Below are 20,196 nucleotides of genomic sequence, written 5' to 3'. Positions count from 1 at the left end.
GTCCATCATTAGTCGCAACTTGTGCCGCAAATAAAAAAAAAGTGATGACGCCGCTTTCTGACCTTTCGCTTCGGACCGCCAGCGCTGACCCCATTCGCCCTCTCGCAGCGTGCACTGCCCGCCTCCTCATTCAAGGTCTCTCCTACACCATTGAGTTCTTCGTTCTCGCCCGCTCCTCTCATGACATCATCCTCGGGTGGGACTTTCTGTCCGCGCATCACGCCATCATTGACTGTACACGTGCTCAAATTGATTTGTCGCCGCTGTGTGATGCTCTTGTGGACGCCTCCCCTGTTACCGCCGCGCCTATTCTCGCCGCTGACGACGTCGACTTGCCAGCTTTCTCTTCTGTTCTTGTGCCGCTGACTTGTGCTGCCCTCTCTGACGATACTGTTCTTTATTCACCCTCTTCTCTTTGTGCGCACCGCAAGTCTGTTTTGCTCCCTCATGCCGTGCTCACCATTTCTGGTGGTTGTGGCGCTCTGTACGTCGCGAACCCGTTGCCTTTCCCCACCACTTTACATCGGGGAGAATCGCTCGGCACGGTTGATGTCATCGATCTCGACGACGCTTCTCCTGTCCTTGATGATCCTGACACCCATGCCATCAACGCCCTCACCCCTCCCGCCGACGTCGCCGCCCCGTCCTCCCCGGATATGTTTTCCCATTCTGTCGACGCCGCTCTACCACGTCACCAACGCGCCCAGCTGATCGCTTTGCTGCAGCGCTTCCGCGCATCCTTCGACTCTCCTCAAGCACCGTTTGGTCGTGCAACCGCGGTTCGCCACCATATCGACACTGGCATCCATGGACCCTTGCGCCAACGCCCCTATCGCGTCTCCTCCGCCGAGCGCCGCCTCATTGATGAACAGGTGACCGACATGCTGAACCGCGGCGTGATCCAGCCCTCTCACAGTCAGTGGGCTTCTCCAGTCGTGCTCGTCAAGAAAAAGGACGGCTCCATTCGATTCTGCGTAGACTACCGCCGGCTAAACAAAATTACTCGGAAGGACGTCTACCCACTGCCTCGTATAGATGACGCGCTGGATTGCCTGCAGGGAGCGGAGTACTTTTCTTCGTTGGACCTGCGCTCTGGGTACTGGCAGGTGCCGATGGCCGACGTCGATCGCCCGAAAACAGCTTTCATCACGCCTGATGGGCTGTATGAATTTAATGTGATGCCCTTCGCTCTGTGCAACGCGCCTGCCACTTTTGAGCGTATGATGGACAACATCCTCCGTGGGCTTAAATGGCAGACATGCCTCTGCTACTTGGACGATGTTGTCATCTTCTCCCAGAATTTTCCGTCTCATCTTCTTCGCCTGGAGAGTGTTCTTCGCTGCCTCAGTGACGCTGGCCTGCAGCTGAACTTGAAAAAGTGTCGCTTCGGCGCTCGACAGCTGACTATCCTAGGCCACGTCGTGTCCAAGGATGGTGTACTCCCGGACCCTGCCAAGCTCCGCGCAGTTGCTGATTTCCCGAAGCCCACATCCCTGAAAGAACTCAGAAGCTCTCTTGGCCTTTGTTCTTACTTTCGCCGGTTCGTCAAGAATTTTGCTGCCGTTATCGCCCCGCTGACACAACTTCTCGCTGGTAGCCACGACCTGTCGGCTTGGTCCCCTGCATGTGACGAAGCTTTTGCAACGCTGCGCCAGCTCCTCACCTCTCCTCCGATCTTGCGCCATTTCGACCCTTCCGCGCCTACAGAACTGCACACAGACGCCAGCGGCATTGGTCTCGGTGCCGTTCTAGCTCAGCGGAAACCTGGTTTCAATGAGTATGTCGTTGCCTACGCCAGCCGTGCGCTCACAAAAGCGGAGACTAACTATTCCGTCACAGAAAAAGAATGTTTGGCGATTATTTGGGCGATCGCAAAATTTCGTCCTTACTTATATGGGCGCCCGTTCGATGTCATTACAGATCACCATGCCCTTTGTTGGCTGTCGTCACTCAAAGATCCATCTGGCCGCCTCGCTCGTTGGGCTCTGCGTTTACAAGATTACGACATTCGGGTCATTTATCGTTCCGGTCGTAAACACTCCGACGCCGACGCTCTCTCGCGCTCCCCTGTGACCTCTGAGCCTGACCCGCCATCTATTTCCGGCCTCACACCTTCTCTTGACACTATTGATATGGCTTCTGAGCAGCGCAAGGATCCTTGGATTACTTCTCTTCTGGATTTCTTAGACAACCGATCAGCCCGCCTCCCTTCTCGAGCGCTCCGTCGTCAAGCTCATCACTTTGTCGTGCGTGACCAGCTGCTGTACCGTCGGAATTACCTCCCCGACGGTCGCAAATGGCTGCTCGTGATCCCCAGGCATCTCCGCTCCGTCATTTGTGCCAGTTCTCACGACGACCCGCAATGTGCTCATGCCGGTGTGCTGAAAACTTTTACCCGCCTGCGTCTTCGGTATTATTGGCGGGGTATGTACCGTTTTGTCCACCAGTACATACGCTCTTGTCTGGAATGTCAGCGCCGCAAAAACCCACCACCTCACTCACCTGCTCCTCTGCAACCGTTACCGTGTCCGGCCCGACTATTCCCAGCACTGCCGCCGGGAACCGCTGGATCATCGTCGCCATTGATCATCTCACGCGCTATGCGGAAACTGCCCCGTTGCCAGCTGCGACGGCCTCTGACGTACCGGTTTCATACTACAGAATATCATTCTTCGTCACGGTGCGCCTCAGGAATTGCTCAGCGATCGGGGTCGCGTCTTCTTGTCCGGCGTAGTGGAAGCCCTTCTTCGCGAGTGTCATATCGTTCATCGCACGACGTCTTCGTACCATCCACAGACGAACGGCATGACCGAACGCTTTAACCGGACCCTCGGCGACATGATGGCCAAGTACGTTTCTACCGATCACTCCGACTGGGACCGCGTTCTACCTTTCGTTACATACGCTTACAACTCTGCAACGCAAGCCACTACTGGTTTTTCCCCGTATTTTCTTCTCTACGGATGCGAGCCTTCCTCCATCATGGACACCATACTCCCTTACCGCCCCGATTCGTCCGAATTTACAGCCGTCTCTCAAGCCGCAGCGCATGCCGAAGAATGCCGTCAACTCGCCCGTTCCTTTACTTCTCACGATCAGCACCGTCAGAAAAGCGCCCTCTCCGCTTCTTCCGGTCTGCCGCCGTCATATCTGCCTGAATCCTTCGTTTGGCTGTGGGTGCCCTCCTCCAGCCCCGGCCAGTCTACAAAACTGCTCAGCAAATACCAGAGCCCCTATCGCGTTATTCAGCAGGTCTCCCCAGTTAATTATCTGGTCGAGCCCATCACGCCTTCGTCTGACCATCGCCGCCGCGGTCGTGTCGTGAAATTGTGCACTTAGACCGCCTGAAGCCCTACTACGACCCAGCCATCGTCTCGTGCCCTTAGGCCGCCAGGATGGCGCCTCTTCACCCCGGGGGTATTGTAAGGAAGAGAGTTGGAGTTCGATGCCCCAGCAGCTAGCGCCGACGAAGGCGAGGAAGAAGATAGGCGAAGCCGACGAAGTTCGGGTTTTGCGCTTGCGAACGCTGGCCTGCTGAGCGGCACCGCTGGGACAAGGACTGTGCCCGTCCACGCTAACTGTGCGAGTTTCCACATTACAGTACATACATCGGTTTGGTAAGTGCGGCCAAAATTTTGCTTGGCTCAAGGGAACCCATGAAAAAAAAAGCATGCATGTATTGCCTGCGTTGTCTTTGTGATATAAATAGATGATGAAAATACAACTTACCTAGGATGACTCAAGCAGACAACCTTGTTTTCTATGAAAATTTGTTTAGCTTTGTTTTTTCCATTGTGAAATAGCTAATTCGTGTTGAAGCAAGTGGTCTTCAATTACTTCGCTTGCTATGCAGTTGATCATCTCTTAGTATCATAAATAAAACGGAGGCAATATTTGCATGCTATTCTTTTTTACGAGTTCCCTTTAGGCAAGCAAAATTTTGATCGCACTTGGGAAACCGATGCAGAAGCGTTTATTCTCCATAGTGCAACAAGCATGCCACTAAGTAAAGCGCGAACAATGGCGGTCACGCGGATTGAAAATGGTGCCATTCCTGGCGAAACACTGAAAGCGCTCTTGGCGAGCAGTGATGGTAGCGGCGCGGCTTCGCTCCACCAGACGATAAGGTGAGCATCAGATCATAGAGACGGGTCAGGAGGTAGTGCCGACGCACTCTCGCTCTTTGCTGGGTATCTGCTGATAGAGCGCGCCGGCATGCAGTTTTTCCCAGTTCGGCCACCGCTCGCGTGCTCTGCATTACTTTTGGTGGGCCTCTATGACTGGAGGTGTCATACTTCTACAAATTTCGAGCAGCGGAAACGGGCAAGGGAAAATTGCACTTAACGCGACACAGGCACATATAGCGATTGACCGATTTATTAGAAAACAGAAAGGTTGTGCATAGAGAAAAAAACATAATTTGTGTTATAATATATCGACCGAGTCTCCAGGCCAGTCTGTGTTGTGTTAACTTACATTGTGAACAAGGAAACCATAGCGCTCCCGAATCGTTTTTTTTTTCAACCATGGTTAGTGATCTGTGAATTTTATCAACCCAGATTCCTGACCCCATGGTACGGCGTTAAAGTTTCGAATACATTGTGTCCCTTTCCGTTTTCCCGTTGCGTTTGTGCTAAACACGCATAAGCCATGGGCGTGGCATCATACATACGAGGTATGTGGGCGTTCAAGGTTATGTGCAAACGGCCTTTTGGGTGCAATACAACCGCTAACCTCACTCGTAAACTGCAGCATTTTTGGAAACATTTCCCGTAACTTGAACGTAAACAGAACAATGGTTTCAATACAACCGCTGTCCATTGTTGCCGTCGGGATTGACCTATGTCATATACCGGCATATGCTCTACATTATTACAGTGGACCAGAAAGGTGTGTTCAAAGAACTTGAAAAAATCAGCTAAAATCATGCAAGCCTCAGTTGCGAGCTGGGAGCCATTTTCCTTCATAAGGTTGAGTAGTCTCATGCTTCATGTTATTTCTGCGCAGAGTACGGACACTTATCCGTTGCAACTGCTAGAATTCGGCCAGCACTTACCTGCAGACATCAGGATCACGGCTAGCACCAATGAAATGTTCTTCATGGCTTGATCTCTGTCACCAAACAGCCGGCAAAGCACGATGCAAATCGAGGAGTTTTTATCGCACGTACCGAGCGTTGCCACACCGAGCGTTGCCACCCGATCGACAACGTCCACAGAGCGCCACGTGTCAAGAGAACAAGAGATGCAGAAAAGCACATCGTGCGGGTCTTGGGATGGTTAGACTGTTTCCTTTTTTAACTTGCACTTACGTACCACGAGGAAAGCGCCACGGCGCCTATGAGTGTTTTTCCAAGGTAACGACATCACTTAGTAAGAAACGTACGCGCGTAGTGGTCTGGCCGATGTATTGACAGACAATGGCATTTAACCGCTCGACTGCAATAGTTGGATGGCGCGTGTAAAGCGACCACAAGCACGGTCTGATTTGAAGGTAAGCTGTTTCGCCTCAGATGGGGCGGCAGGGTTGCAGTTTTAAAGGAGGACTGTCCTTTTATTATTATTATAGCCCCGCCCCTTCGTCAAGATTCTTTGCATCCACAACCCGTTTTATTTTTGTTTTCCATTTCTTTTGCTCAATTTTGAACACCAACAACTACTTTCTTACCTTTCGCCCCCCCCCCCCCCCCACACCCCCCCCCCCCCCCTCACTCCACCCTGCCTCAGTCCCCCTGTGTATTTCTTGGGGTACTGATTCTGTCATGACTCATAAGTACCACGGGGAGCAATCTGGTCCTTTAATAATACAAAGCGTCTTAAAATTGGTTTAAAGCACAATTTATGAAGCGTCCAGTTCTTATTTCACTTGAAGAAAATGGAAATCAGAATGAAAGAACAGAGCATTGCATTCACGAATCCAGCTAGTGATGGAGTATTGCTGTGCGAGGGTACCCTTGCGTAGCCACCTTACTGTTGATCCGTTCACGTGCACTGCGACGATATCACTGCAATAGGGAGAGACCACCATTAGTGGTAATGGAAGCCTGGTACTTACTGATACTTATTATTTCATGCAGTCTCCTCAACCATTTTTCCTTTTACTATCTGTGTTTTCCCTCTTTCGCTTCCTGCCTGTGGAATGGACACAAGATTTGGCATGATTTGCACTATATGGACTGGAGGTTTTGGACGTAACTGTAGCCCAAACCGAATTGAGCTTGCTTTGTTATCAAAATGTCTTTTGCAAGCAAGCTTTCATGCTGCGCAGAAGGAATGCTCCGTTTACGTTCCAAATAAACTTAGTGTGCTTCCTGCCATTTACATTCCTTCGCTTTCTTTACTGGTCTCTGGTGGGCGTCTTTAGGGAGACTTAAACCCTTTCTGGCATCTAGCCTTGCTTGATGCTCGTCAGTGGATTCGGTCTGTCTTCGTCGCGCCATTGGGCATTCAGTCTTCTGAACCTTTGCGTTTAGGCCACATTAGAAGTCGATTAAACAACCGTAAAGCTTTGGAGTAACCTCATTTTAGGCCATACAGCACACCACGATCTCTCATTTTTGCCCATATGTGGCCTGATGCTGAATCCATTATTACTGTCTCCGAACATTTAATGCAAACATTCCTAAACTTTGTACGAGATACGACCAACAGCCAGTTGTAATAAATGAACAGTTACGGTACTGCCGGACATGCGTTCTGTTGAGCTGCAAATATTTGAAAAATGAAGCAGAAATAATTTACTACCTTTTACACCACTTTCCAGTTCACAAAGGCTCACTGAGGATTTTTTTCGGTGCTCAGAAGTTGCTCATAATATCGGCATTAGGTTTAGCCGTTCAAAACATTTTTTGGATCATGGCATTCGGATAACCATTGATTATCATTGCACATGAAAAAGTTATGATGTGTTAAGCAAAAAATCACGTTTTGCTTCGCGTCGTGCTATGCGCCTCATTCTCCGGCAGCGCTTTTTTTCCTAAAAAGTAGGATATCGAATCGAAATTTTTTAGTGTTCGTTTTGTTGTCGGGTTCACGGTTTAAGGACTCAGTTCCAGGTTCGACCCACGAGCTACATTCCGTCCGGTTTGAAGCGGTTTGCACTGATTGAAAGGGGTTCGGAATCAAAACATGCTTGAAGATAGACGTGTTTCCAATCAAACATATTAATTTTCTCTATTCTTTCTGTGTGGCCTCGGTATGCAAATAAAAAGAGCTTGTTCTATGCGAGCTTCATTAATCTGACGCAGTTGAATTTTCTGTCTGAGGCCAAAAGCATGCAAACTGATGGCGATAGCAGGTTTCCGGTGTCCAATGAATCTTCTGTGAGAGGCGCGAATACCGACAAATATTCTGGTTTCTTTACTATGCTCTTCGTGCATATCAAACTTCCGCCTCATGTTTTACTCAGTATGGTTGCCTCGTGTGTCCTACTTTCACGCGAAAGAGGCCTTTGGGGAGACCTGCCTAAGCTACGATATACATGGTCTGTTCTGAAAGTAGTAGGACTCATTTTTTTAAACAAAATTTATTCAAGATAATAGTACAAACGATTACAGTTTTTCAAGGTAGCGCCCTTCCGCACCTACACGCTGCTGCCAATTAGTTTTACAGTTTTCGTACGCCTCCAGGAACGCCTGGACCGGAATGCTGTTTAGCTCCCTCGTCACGGCCTGTTGAACCACCTCTACCGATCCGTGATGTTTCCCCTCGAGCGTCGATTTTATTCTCGGGAATAGAAAAAAGTCTGGCGGGGCCAAGTCGAGGCTGTAGGGGGGCTGAGGCAGCGTCGCCGTCTTGTGCTGGGCAAAAAATCGGGGTCCTCATTCACATGATGAAGGAGATCCTACCAGTTGGCCTTTTCCTCCTCTGACAACACTCCCGGCACCAACTTCGCGCACGCTTTCCTCATGGACAAGTTTTCTGTCATGATCTCAAAAACTTGGGTTTGAGGAATGCTCAAGTCATTAGCAATAATTCTGATACTCATTCTACGATCACTGTTACGTAAATGTTTCACTCGCTACACATTTTCGTTGGTCTTGCTGGTCGAAGGGCGTCTGGAGCGGACGTCTTCCCCCACTCTTTCCTTACCTTCTCGGAAAAGCTTGTGCCACTCAAAAAACACCTGATCTACCCATGGAAGCGTCACCGTAGGCCTGCTTAATCATGTTGTGAGTCTCTTTGCCCGTTTTACCAAGATTTACTCAGAATTTGATCGCGTATCGCAGATCCAGTAAACGCTCGACGATTCTGCGTGACGAGACGTTTCGACACGGGTTCACAGTACAAGCGACCTCCTCTTTTCAACGGCCGAGAGCCGACTGCTGATTTTCCCCAGCATTCCCAATATCCCCCTCCAACGATCCTGCACGTGCAGACCACCTCTCGTCCGCCCGTTCGCCCAGGAAAAAACCAGTCCTACTACTTTCAGAACAGACCCTGTATATGAGGCTATTCTACAATTATGAAGATGAGAAAAACCGCTGGAATATAACAACAGCTTGGCGTGCACCAGAAGGACGCAATTTTTTCTCCAAACCACCAGAAAGCGATTCCTTTTCATTACTGATTTGCGAAGGTCTTTGCCTCAGTTCCATTTGTTATTTAATAATTACATATGGGCTCATATACAAACACTACCAAGCACAGGTATTTTACAGATTTCTAATTTGCCAACAAATTTTAGCTATTTGTGCTGGCAAAAGTTGAATCGGAAATTTGAAAGGTGGTGAAAGGAAAGAAGGTGAAAGGCTAAGAGCCCGTGCACTCTCCATGTCAGTCGACGGTAAAGAACTCCAGGTGGTCGAAATTATCCTGAGCCTTCCACTACGGCGTGCCTCATAGCCTGAGTCGCTTTGGGACGTTAAGCCCCCATTAACCAAACCAAACCAAGCAATTTCAAGCTGCAGAGGTAGAACTGAACGTTTTTCAGACTCAGTTCTTGTTTCTCAGTTCTTGTTTTAAAGCAATTCAGCAGGTTGCAATGGAGATCTTTGGATATGTACACCCAAGAAGACTAACACGAGTTTTAGGTGAGTTGGTTGCTTTCTTGAGAAATAACTGCAGCGGCGGAAACACATTCACACTAGAAACAAACACTCATAAGGACGGACGTATGCTGCACTTAGAACTAGCTTTTTTTGTTTGCAACGCATGCTGAATGAAAAAGCTGCGCCACGCATGCGCGTTCAGCACAACTCAGAAAGATACGAGTCAAAGACAGGCCCACAGTTGACATAATGATTTTTTTGATTGCGCACATTGCTTCGTGGCTGATTGTCAATAGCATGTTTTCTTTCTTTGCCGCTGTCAAACTCACATTAGCAATTGTTCAAGAACAATGTATCCACTCCTGCTTTGACTGCCAAGAGGCAGTTGGCAGTATTTCATAAATAAATAAATAATAAACCGTAAGATATATCTCATCTTGTGGCACAGGTAATGTGGAATTTCGAACTGTACAAGAAAACTAAACCATTCCTTTCGCAATTATTGCTGCTTTTCTTTATAAGATACGTTTCCAGCCGTTCTGGTGCGGTTTGATCTTTGCACGGTCGAAATGCGGCGCACATTTATTGCGATACTTTCAATGCGCAACTCGGTGCACACCTTCGTTGTTCTTGAAACTTATACGTACTTCGTGCTCCCTTAAACCGTCTTCACATATCGGCTAATTCCGCCGACATAGGCGATAGTATTTCAGGGCAATAGTATTTCGTGCATCGCTCCCCAATCTCGTTGCACGTAGTACGGCCCGGTATGCTTTTTCTCGCGTAAATTTCTTCTACGCTCCTCCTTGTCTTATAGATATCAGGACATAGTTTGGCGAGCAAAAAGTGTAACAAGAAGAAAGCTGCCAGCAGGTTTGGTGTAAAGATCCCTTTTTTCGGCTCCGGTTAAGCTTACTCTGTTGCGCTCTCTTACTAGAGGCCAGTGTTGTTTATTTTGTCAGTTGTAGCTCTGAACCACCACCGCCAGCACGAGGCTGTTTTCAGTCGCGCGACAGAAGTTCGAGTATTTGTACGAACATTTGATTCGAGTTCAATTCGATTCATTTGCTGTTTGATTGATTTTCGATTGGATTATAATGTACGCTGTTTGTATCCGATTAAATTACATTTTTAAACAATTTGTGTGCCATTCAATTGGTTTTTATAAAGCACTATTCTCACATATATACAAGCAACGCCCTGGACACTTAACTGATAAGCACGAAAGACATGGCAGGACACAAAAAGTACGTTTTGTTTGTTATGCAATTGGTTTCTTGCTAAATAAAGTGTACAGCGTGTTGCAGACATTCTGTACAGCCAGTTATGACCAGTTATTTTGGTTTTACCGCTATCCTCACGCCTTTAATTTTTGCCGCTCTGAAATCAACGAGCTACTGCTGAGTATGCCATGTGCGCTAAAGTACGTGGTGAATGAATAAAAACAGGCGATGTAAGAATATTTGTGAATTCATTCATTTTTTTTTTCACCTTTTGGGATGCGCTTCAATGATTCCGATTGTTTAAGATTTTGGACGATGCATTATTGTTGCGTCTAACTTTCAGAGCATGCGCAGGCGCTAACGACGCTCAATGTAATTATAACCCAACGGCAGAAAGTACTCGAGTCACGCCACACCGAAGAAACAGAGTCGACAGCAATAAAAACGCATTTCAAACGGAAAAATTGCCGAATAGCAGAGGTTATCTTATTTTTCAGACGATCTGGCAAACATTGAGTTAAAAACGTGTATCTGCGGCCGGTGCATGTGACAGTTTGCGGCCAACTTTTTATGAAAGGTGCGAACGTTATTGCTGAATTACAGCGTTCCCGTAAGGCTCGGCATTCCTACTCCTTAGTTGCAAGCAAGCTAGTCCCATCAGCGAATTGGTCATGGTAGCGAAGAAACGTCCCCAGCTCTTTCCAATTCAATGCGCAGTGACTATTACATCGCAGGCTAAGCAGCACTATGAGAAATCCGAAGAATGCCGGGCAAGAGAATGTGATATCTTTGTTGGGATACTAGACCTGTACTAGGCTTTTTTTCCTTTCTAAAATTTTCCTTTTCCGTCATGTAGTGCTAACATGAAGCCATAGAACCACCTGCTGTGGGTTTGCCCGGCGTTGAAGCAGACAAGAATTCGGCACCTAACGCCAGCGGGTCTTTCGCCCGACAATAGGGCTTCATACACCGCTTGGACACAAGGAATTCATCATCGTTCACTGCTAGATTTCATAAGATCAACGAACCCTTTCTCATTTATTTAGGCAGCCTCATTTATCATTACGTACCGTTTTTTGCCCTGAGACAATCAGCTTCGCATTAAAAGAAGCCATAGAATTCATCAGGACGAGAGATTTACTTCGGGCTGTCAAACAGATAAATAGGGCAAATATCAAGAGTTGCAAACTATATCCCATTCTTGTTATGTCTTCCATGCGTGTCCACTTGAGTCTGTCTCGCTTTATCATACCACATGCATGGTACCTTCAAAAGAATTTGAATAGATGGGAGCGGAAGTGCACCTCAGAGGGCTAAAAAAAAATAAACGAGTTTTTTTAAATGAAATATCGACTCGTCTTCGTTAGTGCCAAATTCACACAAAACAAAACCTCGATACATTTTTTTATTTTGTTCAACACTGATTGAAGTGAAGAGTGTTGATACTTCTGAAGCCGTCGTGTGTTCGCCTCGACATTTTTTCTTCTTCACACACCTGAAAAAGAACATAATTGCGCATAATATTTCTTACAATCAGCATAATGCCATAAAAAGACCACAAAACTAAAGAGCATTGCTAAGTAGGACGACACCACCAACTACGACATTCGACCGCAAAACAATAATGTGAGACTATTTCAACATAATATATACTGTGTCAATGTACGCTGCACACAGAACAGTAGAAAGCTAAAATCAATAACTTAGAGGTTAAGCAGCAGAGCGTGGAAAGCTCCAGCTGAAAAATCCAGCTCAGCCTACATATTCTCTCTAAATGCCAAAACATTAATAAACTTAGGGGCACTTGATCGCTCAGATCACTCTAAGAGCAGAAAACCTTCGCTTCTGTATTAAGCAGCCGAGCTGGCAATGTTTCAGGGCCGATCAGCTTACCAAACCTGGCCCGTTCTTTATCGTATTTGTTGATCGCCTGCTGTGTGCATCGTGCGTATATATCCTGTTTTAAAAGCCCTCTTTTAACGCTTTCTTAACTTGCCTATAGTAGTTCCAGACACCGATCAATGCACCAGCAGAACCATCGGAACCAGTGCGAGCTTTTCAAAAAATCTCAGTGAGGCTAAGTTTGCAGCCAGTAGAAACCAAACATGTATTCAAAGGTACAAGCAAAAAATTCAGAAGGAAGCAATATAGAAAACCATAGCTGGAAGCAGGCAATCGCAAAGAAAAGCTACTGTAACACGAGTGTCACACATCTGAAAGTCACCAAACGTGTGCTTATACTCCTGAAATACACGGCAGGGGTGCGGAGTTTGAAAGTGGCAAATACCGAAATCGAAATCGACAGTCATGATTGTAGATTCCTGCAAGCTCTTGGTCCCTTAGTAGAATAAGAAGCCTTGTAATCATTTTGCGTCATCGCGCTCTCTCGTCCCTTAGCACTCGTTCACGGACGCAAATTACTCAGCTCACAAAGCACACTATCTCTATGCTTAGCTGTACTCTGAAAGTTCCGTAATGTCGCTTTGGTTGCTTACTTACATCGATACGCTCTTGGGCACGGCTCTCTGACGCACACGACTCCGGTTGGAACGCAACGCTGGAAACGACGACAAATGCGGCCCTGCATGGAAGATACAGCGATGAATACACAAGTATGAATGCGCACCCGACTCCAACTGAATAAAATATTTTATACCCAAGGTCTAAAAATATTAAAATGGAATGAATCACAGGCACCCGATGTGCAAAACGGTTACTAAATAGTGGTGAAATAAAACGTACACTGGCCAAAAGATGGTTTATAAAAAACTTAGTTTGACGTTTCGGGACCCGTACGGGTCCCTTGTTCACAATGAATGATGGACGGAATGGGCCGCTTCTTATATGCGCACTTGACAACGCAGTGAGTGGGCGTAGTTATGGGCCGTAGTAGTGGGCGTAGTAGTAGTAGTAGTGGGCGTAGTAGTGGGCTCCAATCCCGGTCTGCGCTGTTCCGAGCAGAATAAAGTCCGCGCCGACCTCGAGAGGAATGGCTATCCTCGACATCTGCTGCACAACGAACAACGCCGCTCTCTGCAACCTGCCGAACCCCGACTCATCGGACAACAGAAGCGCGCGAGCATTCCTTACGCCCGGGGGACAAGTGAGGCTCTGGCACGGATATTTTCGAAATACGACGTGCGCATTGCGTACGTGCCGTCCAGCAAGCTGAAACAACAGCTCTGTCACGTGAAAGATCGTCTGGAGCGCACACGTTTCCCCGGAGTGGTGTACAAAATCTCCTGCAAAAACTGCGATGCATCATACATTGGCGAATCAGGCGATTTCAGAAGAAGATTAAGAGAACATAAGAACGACGTCAACAAATGTCGCACCTCATCGAACCCGCTGGCAGAGCATGCTCAAGAAAAGAACCACACCATTGACTGGGAGAACGCCACAATATTAGATACCATGAAACCCACATCGTCACGACTGCTTTTAGAATCTTTTTATATACAGACCACGGATCATGTCATTAACCGGACGAAGGGTAATCTCCCGGATAACTACGCCCACTCACTGCGTTGTCAAGTGCGCATATAAGAAGCGGCCCATTCCGTCCATCATTCATTGTGAACAAGGGACCCGTACTGGTCCCGAAACGTCAAACTAAGTTTTTTATAAACCATCTTTTGGCGAGTGTACGTTTTATTTCACCACTATGCCTCTCCCTCGCCAGACAGGATTCTGTCGAACCCTTGATTAAGGTTACTAAATCCTACGAAAGATTTTCTTACGCGAGTAAATGTTCTTTCACAAAACATAAAACAGGACTCTAAGTGATCTTAATTATTATGAGTAAGTATCCGCAGTATCAGATCTCTTGACAAAAAATTAGTGCGAATTTATGGGGACGGAATCCATATAAAGTGCCCAAGTCCAAGTGTTGAGTAGAAAAGACAACTACATGCATAGGAAAAAAAAAGGCAAAAGAAGAACGTACCCACAGAACGCATATTGTTCGCTTACGCTTATTAAGTTTCCTTTCTTGATAGTCAGCATGAATGCCGTCTTTGTAGCGTTACAGAAAACAAAAAATCATCCGCCGCGGAGACCTGTGATCGTTCCAGAAATGATCACACCTTTTCTTATTGGGTGACAGCAAAGTCTTCCCTGTGGCCCCGCAAGTTCGCGATGTCAACTGTCGATAATCTGCAGTCGTTTTTCAGGCAGTAAAACCCGCGGTGCACTTATGAAGAAACTGTAGCGTCGGCATTGCCGCTATAATTCTTTCAATACAGCAGGATTTAATCTGTTGTAGCTTTTTTATGGAACAACTCGTTCCACCTGTCTTCTGTAGCAGTTCCCAGTCTGCCTGCCGCTGGACTTTGCTGTGAACCCTGTTGTTGCCGGCGGCGCTTTCGGGGAAATTTGATATCACTCACCCCATGCGCGCACATCATGAAACAAACATCCATTGCTTTCTTGCATATAGGTGCTGGCAAATACCCTTGGCATACATACATAAGGCTAGCGCTGCTTTTTTTGAAAGCCATAATGGCTGCGTCATGAATTTGGCATCAACACGATGACCACTGGATGCCACCATTAATGCACCTGCAAGGCGATCGTGCACAGAATAAATGTTTCAGGCAGCGAAAGGTTCAACAAACGCCAGGGGAGATGTCTGTTCGGAAATTGGCAGCTACATTTCCCTATGTTATATTTCAGATGAAGAAAAGAGGTAAAATATATGCGAAAAACCAAATCAGGGACAAGATTAATGTTGGGAAACAACCAATATTAGTGTTTTTTTCTCTTAAAGCTCATGACGGCAGCTGTCCGTTGCCGAGAACTAACCACGTGGTTGTTGTCTGCTTGTGTGTATGTCTCCTGTTCAGTTCACTCTGAATTTGTTCAAATTCGAAAGAAATACAAAACTTGTAATATGTAGACCTACACAACTCATTATAAGTCATAGGTCTGCAATACAAAGTCCATTTTTGCCTTCATAACTGATTAGAGTCAAGCCCACTTACAGTTATCGCAGTTATTACGACTGCTCGTTTATTACTAATTAGGGCGGTGCTACCGTCGAAATACGCTTTACGGCAATGGGAATGCATATCAGATGCAGTGAAAACCGTGGAGGCGTAACTCGGCTGTTAAGAACGAGGAGGCGCCGTAAACTCGGCACCGCAGCGGAGAAACTCTCGCTTCTGGTATGCGCGTAGATGGAAGAGAGCATCCGAGCGCGCTTTTGCTAAAAAAAATAATGTGGGATCCAAAAACCCAAAAAAAGAGGCGAGGCATTGCCGACAAAAAGGCACAGGTTTTCCAAAGGCTTCCATCGAAAACGCTTGCCCTTAAAGGCGGCACAGGTACTGGTGAAAGCCAGGGCAAGGTTTAGTGTTGTCATCATACTGGGGACAAGGTGATAAGTTTTCGCACGCTAAACTCCCAACACAAAGGCCTGGGTAACACGTGGCGGTTCGTTTTCATGCGACCAACGTGCAACCAGTCATAAGTACCAATGGTGCGATTGGTATTGCGCGTGATTTGCTCGCTTTGTGGCTTGTTGAATTGGAACCGGACATGGCAGAAAGTTACGAGGCTTAACTCGTACTTCATGACGGTACAACGCTCCACGTGTTGCGTTCCCTGGCTGTGGTGACGACATTCTTTTAGCCTCCAAATGCAAAGTGGAAGCTCCAGCCACATGCCACATATCGTGGGCGTCGCTTAAGCGCCCAAGAGTCCTATTGCCGGTGCATCATCCAGGTCAGTGATTGCAATTCACACAACAGATGGTGATGCTCCCATTCAGGTAGACTTTTTCGGTGCTGGCGAAATGATTAAGGCCATGTGGATTGGATTCACTGCGGAGTGCATCTGCAATTGGTTCCTTAAGGCATGCTTTATGGGCCCAGGAACAAATGAGAACACTGAAAATCCGCGTGATTAGACGCATGAGGATTGGTAACAGCGCCTTGATGATACGCCGATGACGAGAGGTGAGTTCACCTGAGGAGACCTCGTTGGTATTGATTATGACGCGGGCGTCAAAAAATGGCACACTGGAGAAGGCACTGTGCGAGAACTACGGGCGCTGCCAGATCGCGTAGAATCTGATCAAAATATCGAAGATGCCGACTTGTCACTAGTTGCTGCCTAGTGACAAAATAAAAAAGAATTTTAAAAAATTCAACCCGCTAGATTGTTGGGAATTGAGCCCTGAGCGAAGTGTTGGAAAGCGCCATGATAAGGTCTCTTTGAAAGAAGCTTACGGCCAGAAAGAATTTATCTAAAAAAAATAAACGCCAGGTTTGTGTCATTTCGTATTTCTTGCATTTTCATCGGATGTCCACTTAAAACAAACTGATCGGCTACAAGAAAAGTAATCCGCGGGTCCTTTAGGCTTATTGTAGGAGGGTTTTACTGTATATAAAAATATTTTGCAGCGAAAGCAACAACAGCGTTGGTACGGCCAAATAGCCCTGCATCCTACTTTCGAATTTACAGCTTTAGCCGTAAAATCCCAATTATACTTACCGAAATTAAATAATTTTATCCCATTTAATTCAACTAGATGGTCGTCCACCTAGGAACTGTGAAATATGACAAGAGGAATGAAAAAAAATTACTTACGCCGCACCTGCGTCTACCACCAGGCAGTGGAAATTCTTCCCCGAGTCCTTGGGCGTCGGCTAGCACCGCTGTAAACGTATTATATTCACTTGATATTAGGCTGCATGTAATGAATATGCAACTTTTTCTCAAAGCCATTCTCGCGCTGACAATGCGATCAGTGGATCTGTTTTGCCACTACTTTATTGCGAAGGTGAATGCACGTTTGTTTGTGTGTTTTAAAGCTGGTGACGAATTGCCGGCGAAAAAATACTTTTTCTCCTTCACGCTTTCACGCTAAAACAGTATGAAGCCTGCTGTTAGGACGAATAATTTTACTGTTTCACCTTATTGAAAGTTTTTCCCTTATAAAATAGATTTTTTAATGTTTATTTTTATGTGTAGTCTAATCGCATCGGTGGTCTCTTGTGCATCATACGTGTTATTTTTTTTTTCCAGTTCGGTCGCTTCCATGGCAGGCCACATAGCTTTGTTAATTGCTCATAGAAATTGGCAGTTAGTATGAAACACCCTTCATAGACGTAGTACTTCCTCTTTTAGGCAGAGTTCCTGTATACGCTGGTGTTATCGTACTGGACCGTGCTGAGGCTGAAGTCTCTTAACGGCTTTTTGTGGCGACATCTGTCTCTAGCAAATTATCATGATTTTTAACACCTTGTGTTGTCACCATTCTAAATTGCCATGAACTCGCGGTACGGTTCTCATAAGAGGTTCCATTTTATGCGTAGCTCATGTTTCAAGCGCTCCTAAAGGCTTCTAAAGAGAGTACACCTCACGGACCCTGCTGGCGTACCCGTGTACAACACGAACCAGCAAAGAAGAGCGCATAATAGCCAATGTATGAAATGAGCCCGTGCTTTTTGTACCTGCGCCTTTTTGTACCTGGGCATTGTACTTACGCATTGCTATCGGGAGAACATAAAGAAGCAATATTCTGGGACAGCTCTACTTGCAGCATGGTTTCCAAAGCGTCGCAGAGATGACAGCTAGCCCACAGACAGGATCCGCGCTACTTCTAACTGTAGTCTCTTTTTCTAAATTAAGTTTTTTTCTATCACATAGCGACAAACATGTTGACACGTTATAGCACAACAGCGAAAGAAATAACACGCAAAAGAGCGGGTAATAAAACCTTGAAGCTCTTCTTGGCTTTCTGCCAGAGCAACAAGCTTGTACGGAAACCTACACAAAATTTACTGCATAACAAATTCGAGGCATCACACACACGAGCTGCTCCCCCATTTTCGATTAGATACGCTTCGATAAATTCACGCAGTACTCAATTCTAGCTTCTACTCGCTATCTCGCTTTATTTAGCGGCTGGCTAGGTGATGAGCGCGCAAAGTCATTCCTGCTTACTTGATTGATAGGTGGTGTTCTCTCGCCCTGTCAGGACATAATAGCAGAGACATAGCGGCGTATGCCTCTGCTGATGTCAGCGTCATTTCACATAAAACACCAGCGGCGCCAGAGACATTGCTACGGGAGTGAATTTTCCGCAGCTATTACGCTGCATATGCGAAAGCACAGGCGTATACATAAAATAACACCTCCTCACCTTGATATTGTTACTTTCGGCAAGTTATTTTTAATGTTTTAAAGCGCTCGATACACGTAAGGTATCACATCATGCTGGCCAATATGCAGAGTAGCCACTACCTTTGGGTTCTTCACGGACTATTGGGAATGTTAGCCAAAGGATGACGTGTTGTGCGATCAAACCCGCCTGCACGCTGTCACAAAATTTTGTAGTAAAAAGCTGCCTGCGTAGTGAAAGCGCCTGCGTTCCGCAATACAGCTTCAAGACTGATTTGTAACCACTCCTTTCACCGTTTGCAAATGGGGTGAATCATACTTGTGGCACCGATGTGCTTGTAAGGCTAGTTGGGTCATACTTCTACAAGTTTCGTGCAGCCGCAGCGGGACAAAGGAAAACTCTACTAAACACGACAAAGGCGCAAATAGCAACTGGCCCACTTCGAAAACGGAAAACATGTGCCAAACTTGAACGCTAAAAAAAAAAATAGAATTTGTGCTCTAATATAGCGACCGATTTCCAGAGCAGCGTGTGTCGTGTTCTTTGATTTTGAATAAGGGATCCGTAGTGCTCGCGAAACGTCATATTTTTCGACCGTGGGTAGTGATGGCGTGCCGTGAAACTACTGACTACATTAAGTGTTCCTTTCCGTTTTCCTGTTCTTTGCTAACCTTGTAGAAAACATGGGTGTGGCGTCATACATACGAGGTATGTGTGCGTGCATGGCTATGTGCAAGCATCCTTTAGAGTGCGTTACATACGCTAAACTAGCACGTAAGCAGCAGCATTTTTGGAAACATTTCCTCGTAACTTCAACGGAAACTAAACAATTGTTTCTATACTATTCATTGTTGCCGTCAGGATCGGCCTATATCTTACATCGGCATATACGCTATATTATTGCACTAGACCAGGAAGATGTGTTAACAGAACTTGAAAGAAACGGACAAAATCATGCAAACCTTAGTTGCGTGCTGGAAGCTATTTTGTTTCTAAAGATTGATTAGTTTTATGCTTCATATAATTTTTGTCCTGAGTACGAGCACTTAACCATTGCAAATGCGAGCATCGGGAGCACTTACCTGCAGACAGCAGGATCACAGCCAGTACCAAAGCAATGTTCTTCATGGCTTGCTCTCGGTCACCAAAGAACTGGAAAGGCACGGCGCGAATCGAGGAGCTTTTATCGTACGCACCTAACTTTGCCCCATCGTATCTACCACGCCAGCGGCAACGCCCACACAGCCACACGTGCCCCAAACAAGAGATGCAGATAAGCACAACGTGCAGATCTTGGGATGTTTCGACTGTCTCCTTTTTTTTAGTTGCAGATACGTACCTTGAGGAAAGCGCCAAAGCGCGTGTTCAGTGTTTTTCCCGTGGTAATGGCCTAACTTACTAAGAAATGTATACGCGTGTAATGGTACCGCCCCTGTATTGACATTAGTGCACTGCACGGGCTCGGGCCGGCCCGAAAGCCCGATTTCTTTGCCCGACATGATTTCTTTTGCGGGGCCTGGGCCGGGCCCAGGCCTGAAGATCCGGGCGCGGGCCGGGCTCGGGCTTAAAGCTATGGACTCGAGTCGAGCTTGGGTCCGTACAGAAACGGCTGGTGTCCGACTATCCATTTATTATTGCAGAGTGAAGTACACAACTGCGGATTAGGAGCAGCAACATGGATGAGCTATGGGTTATAGTATGCACTGAGAAAAAAAAGTAAGCTTTATTCATTGACTTGTTTATTTTCTTATTTCCACGCCACGGTGGCTTAGTGGTCAAGGCGCTTGATTATTGAGCCGGGGAACCAGGGTTTGCTCCTAGCCCCGTCGGCCGCATTTCTTTTTAAGCGGCAAGCA

General features: G+C 46.6%; 1 protein-coding gene across 1 annotated transcript; it reads right to left on the bottom strand.

Annotated features, from left to right (window-relative positions):
* Positions 1 to 11,602: 11,602 nt before the first annotated feature.
* LOC149359584 (uncharacterized) lies at positions 11,603 to 19,535 on the bottom strand. The gene is made up of 4 exons (XM_089571748.1): positions 19,423 to 19,535; positions 16,804 to 16,871; positions 12,712 to 12,793; positions 11,603 to 11,707 (listed from the first exon to the last, which is right to left on the bottom strand). The coding sequence occupies exons 1-4, from the start codon at positions 19,466 to 19,468 to the stop codon at positions 11,700 to 11,702; spliced, it is 204 nt and encodes a 67-aa protein (XP_089427874.1). The 5' UTR covers positions 19,469 to 19,535; the 3' UTR covers positions 11,603 to 11,699.
* Positions 19,536 to 20,196: the final 661 nt, after the last annotated feature.

This window comes from Amblyomma mixtum, chromosome 2, assembly GCF_055824585.1.
Source record: "Amblyomma mixtum isolate Tamu chromosome 2, ASM5582458v1, whole genome shotgun sequence".
Lineage (NCBI taxonomy): Eukaryota > Metazoa > Arthropoda > Arachnida > Ixodida > Ixodidae > Amblyomma > Amblyomma mixtum.
Note: the sequence above shows the minus strand (reverse complement) of the source record. Positions and strands in the feature narration are given on the sequence as shown.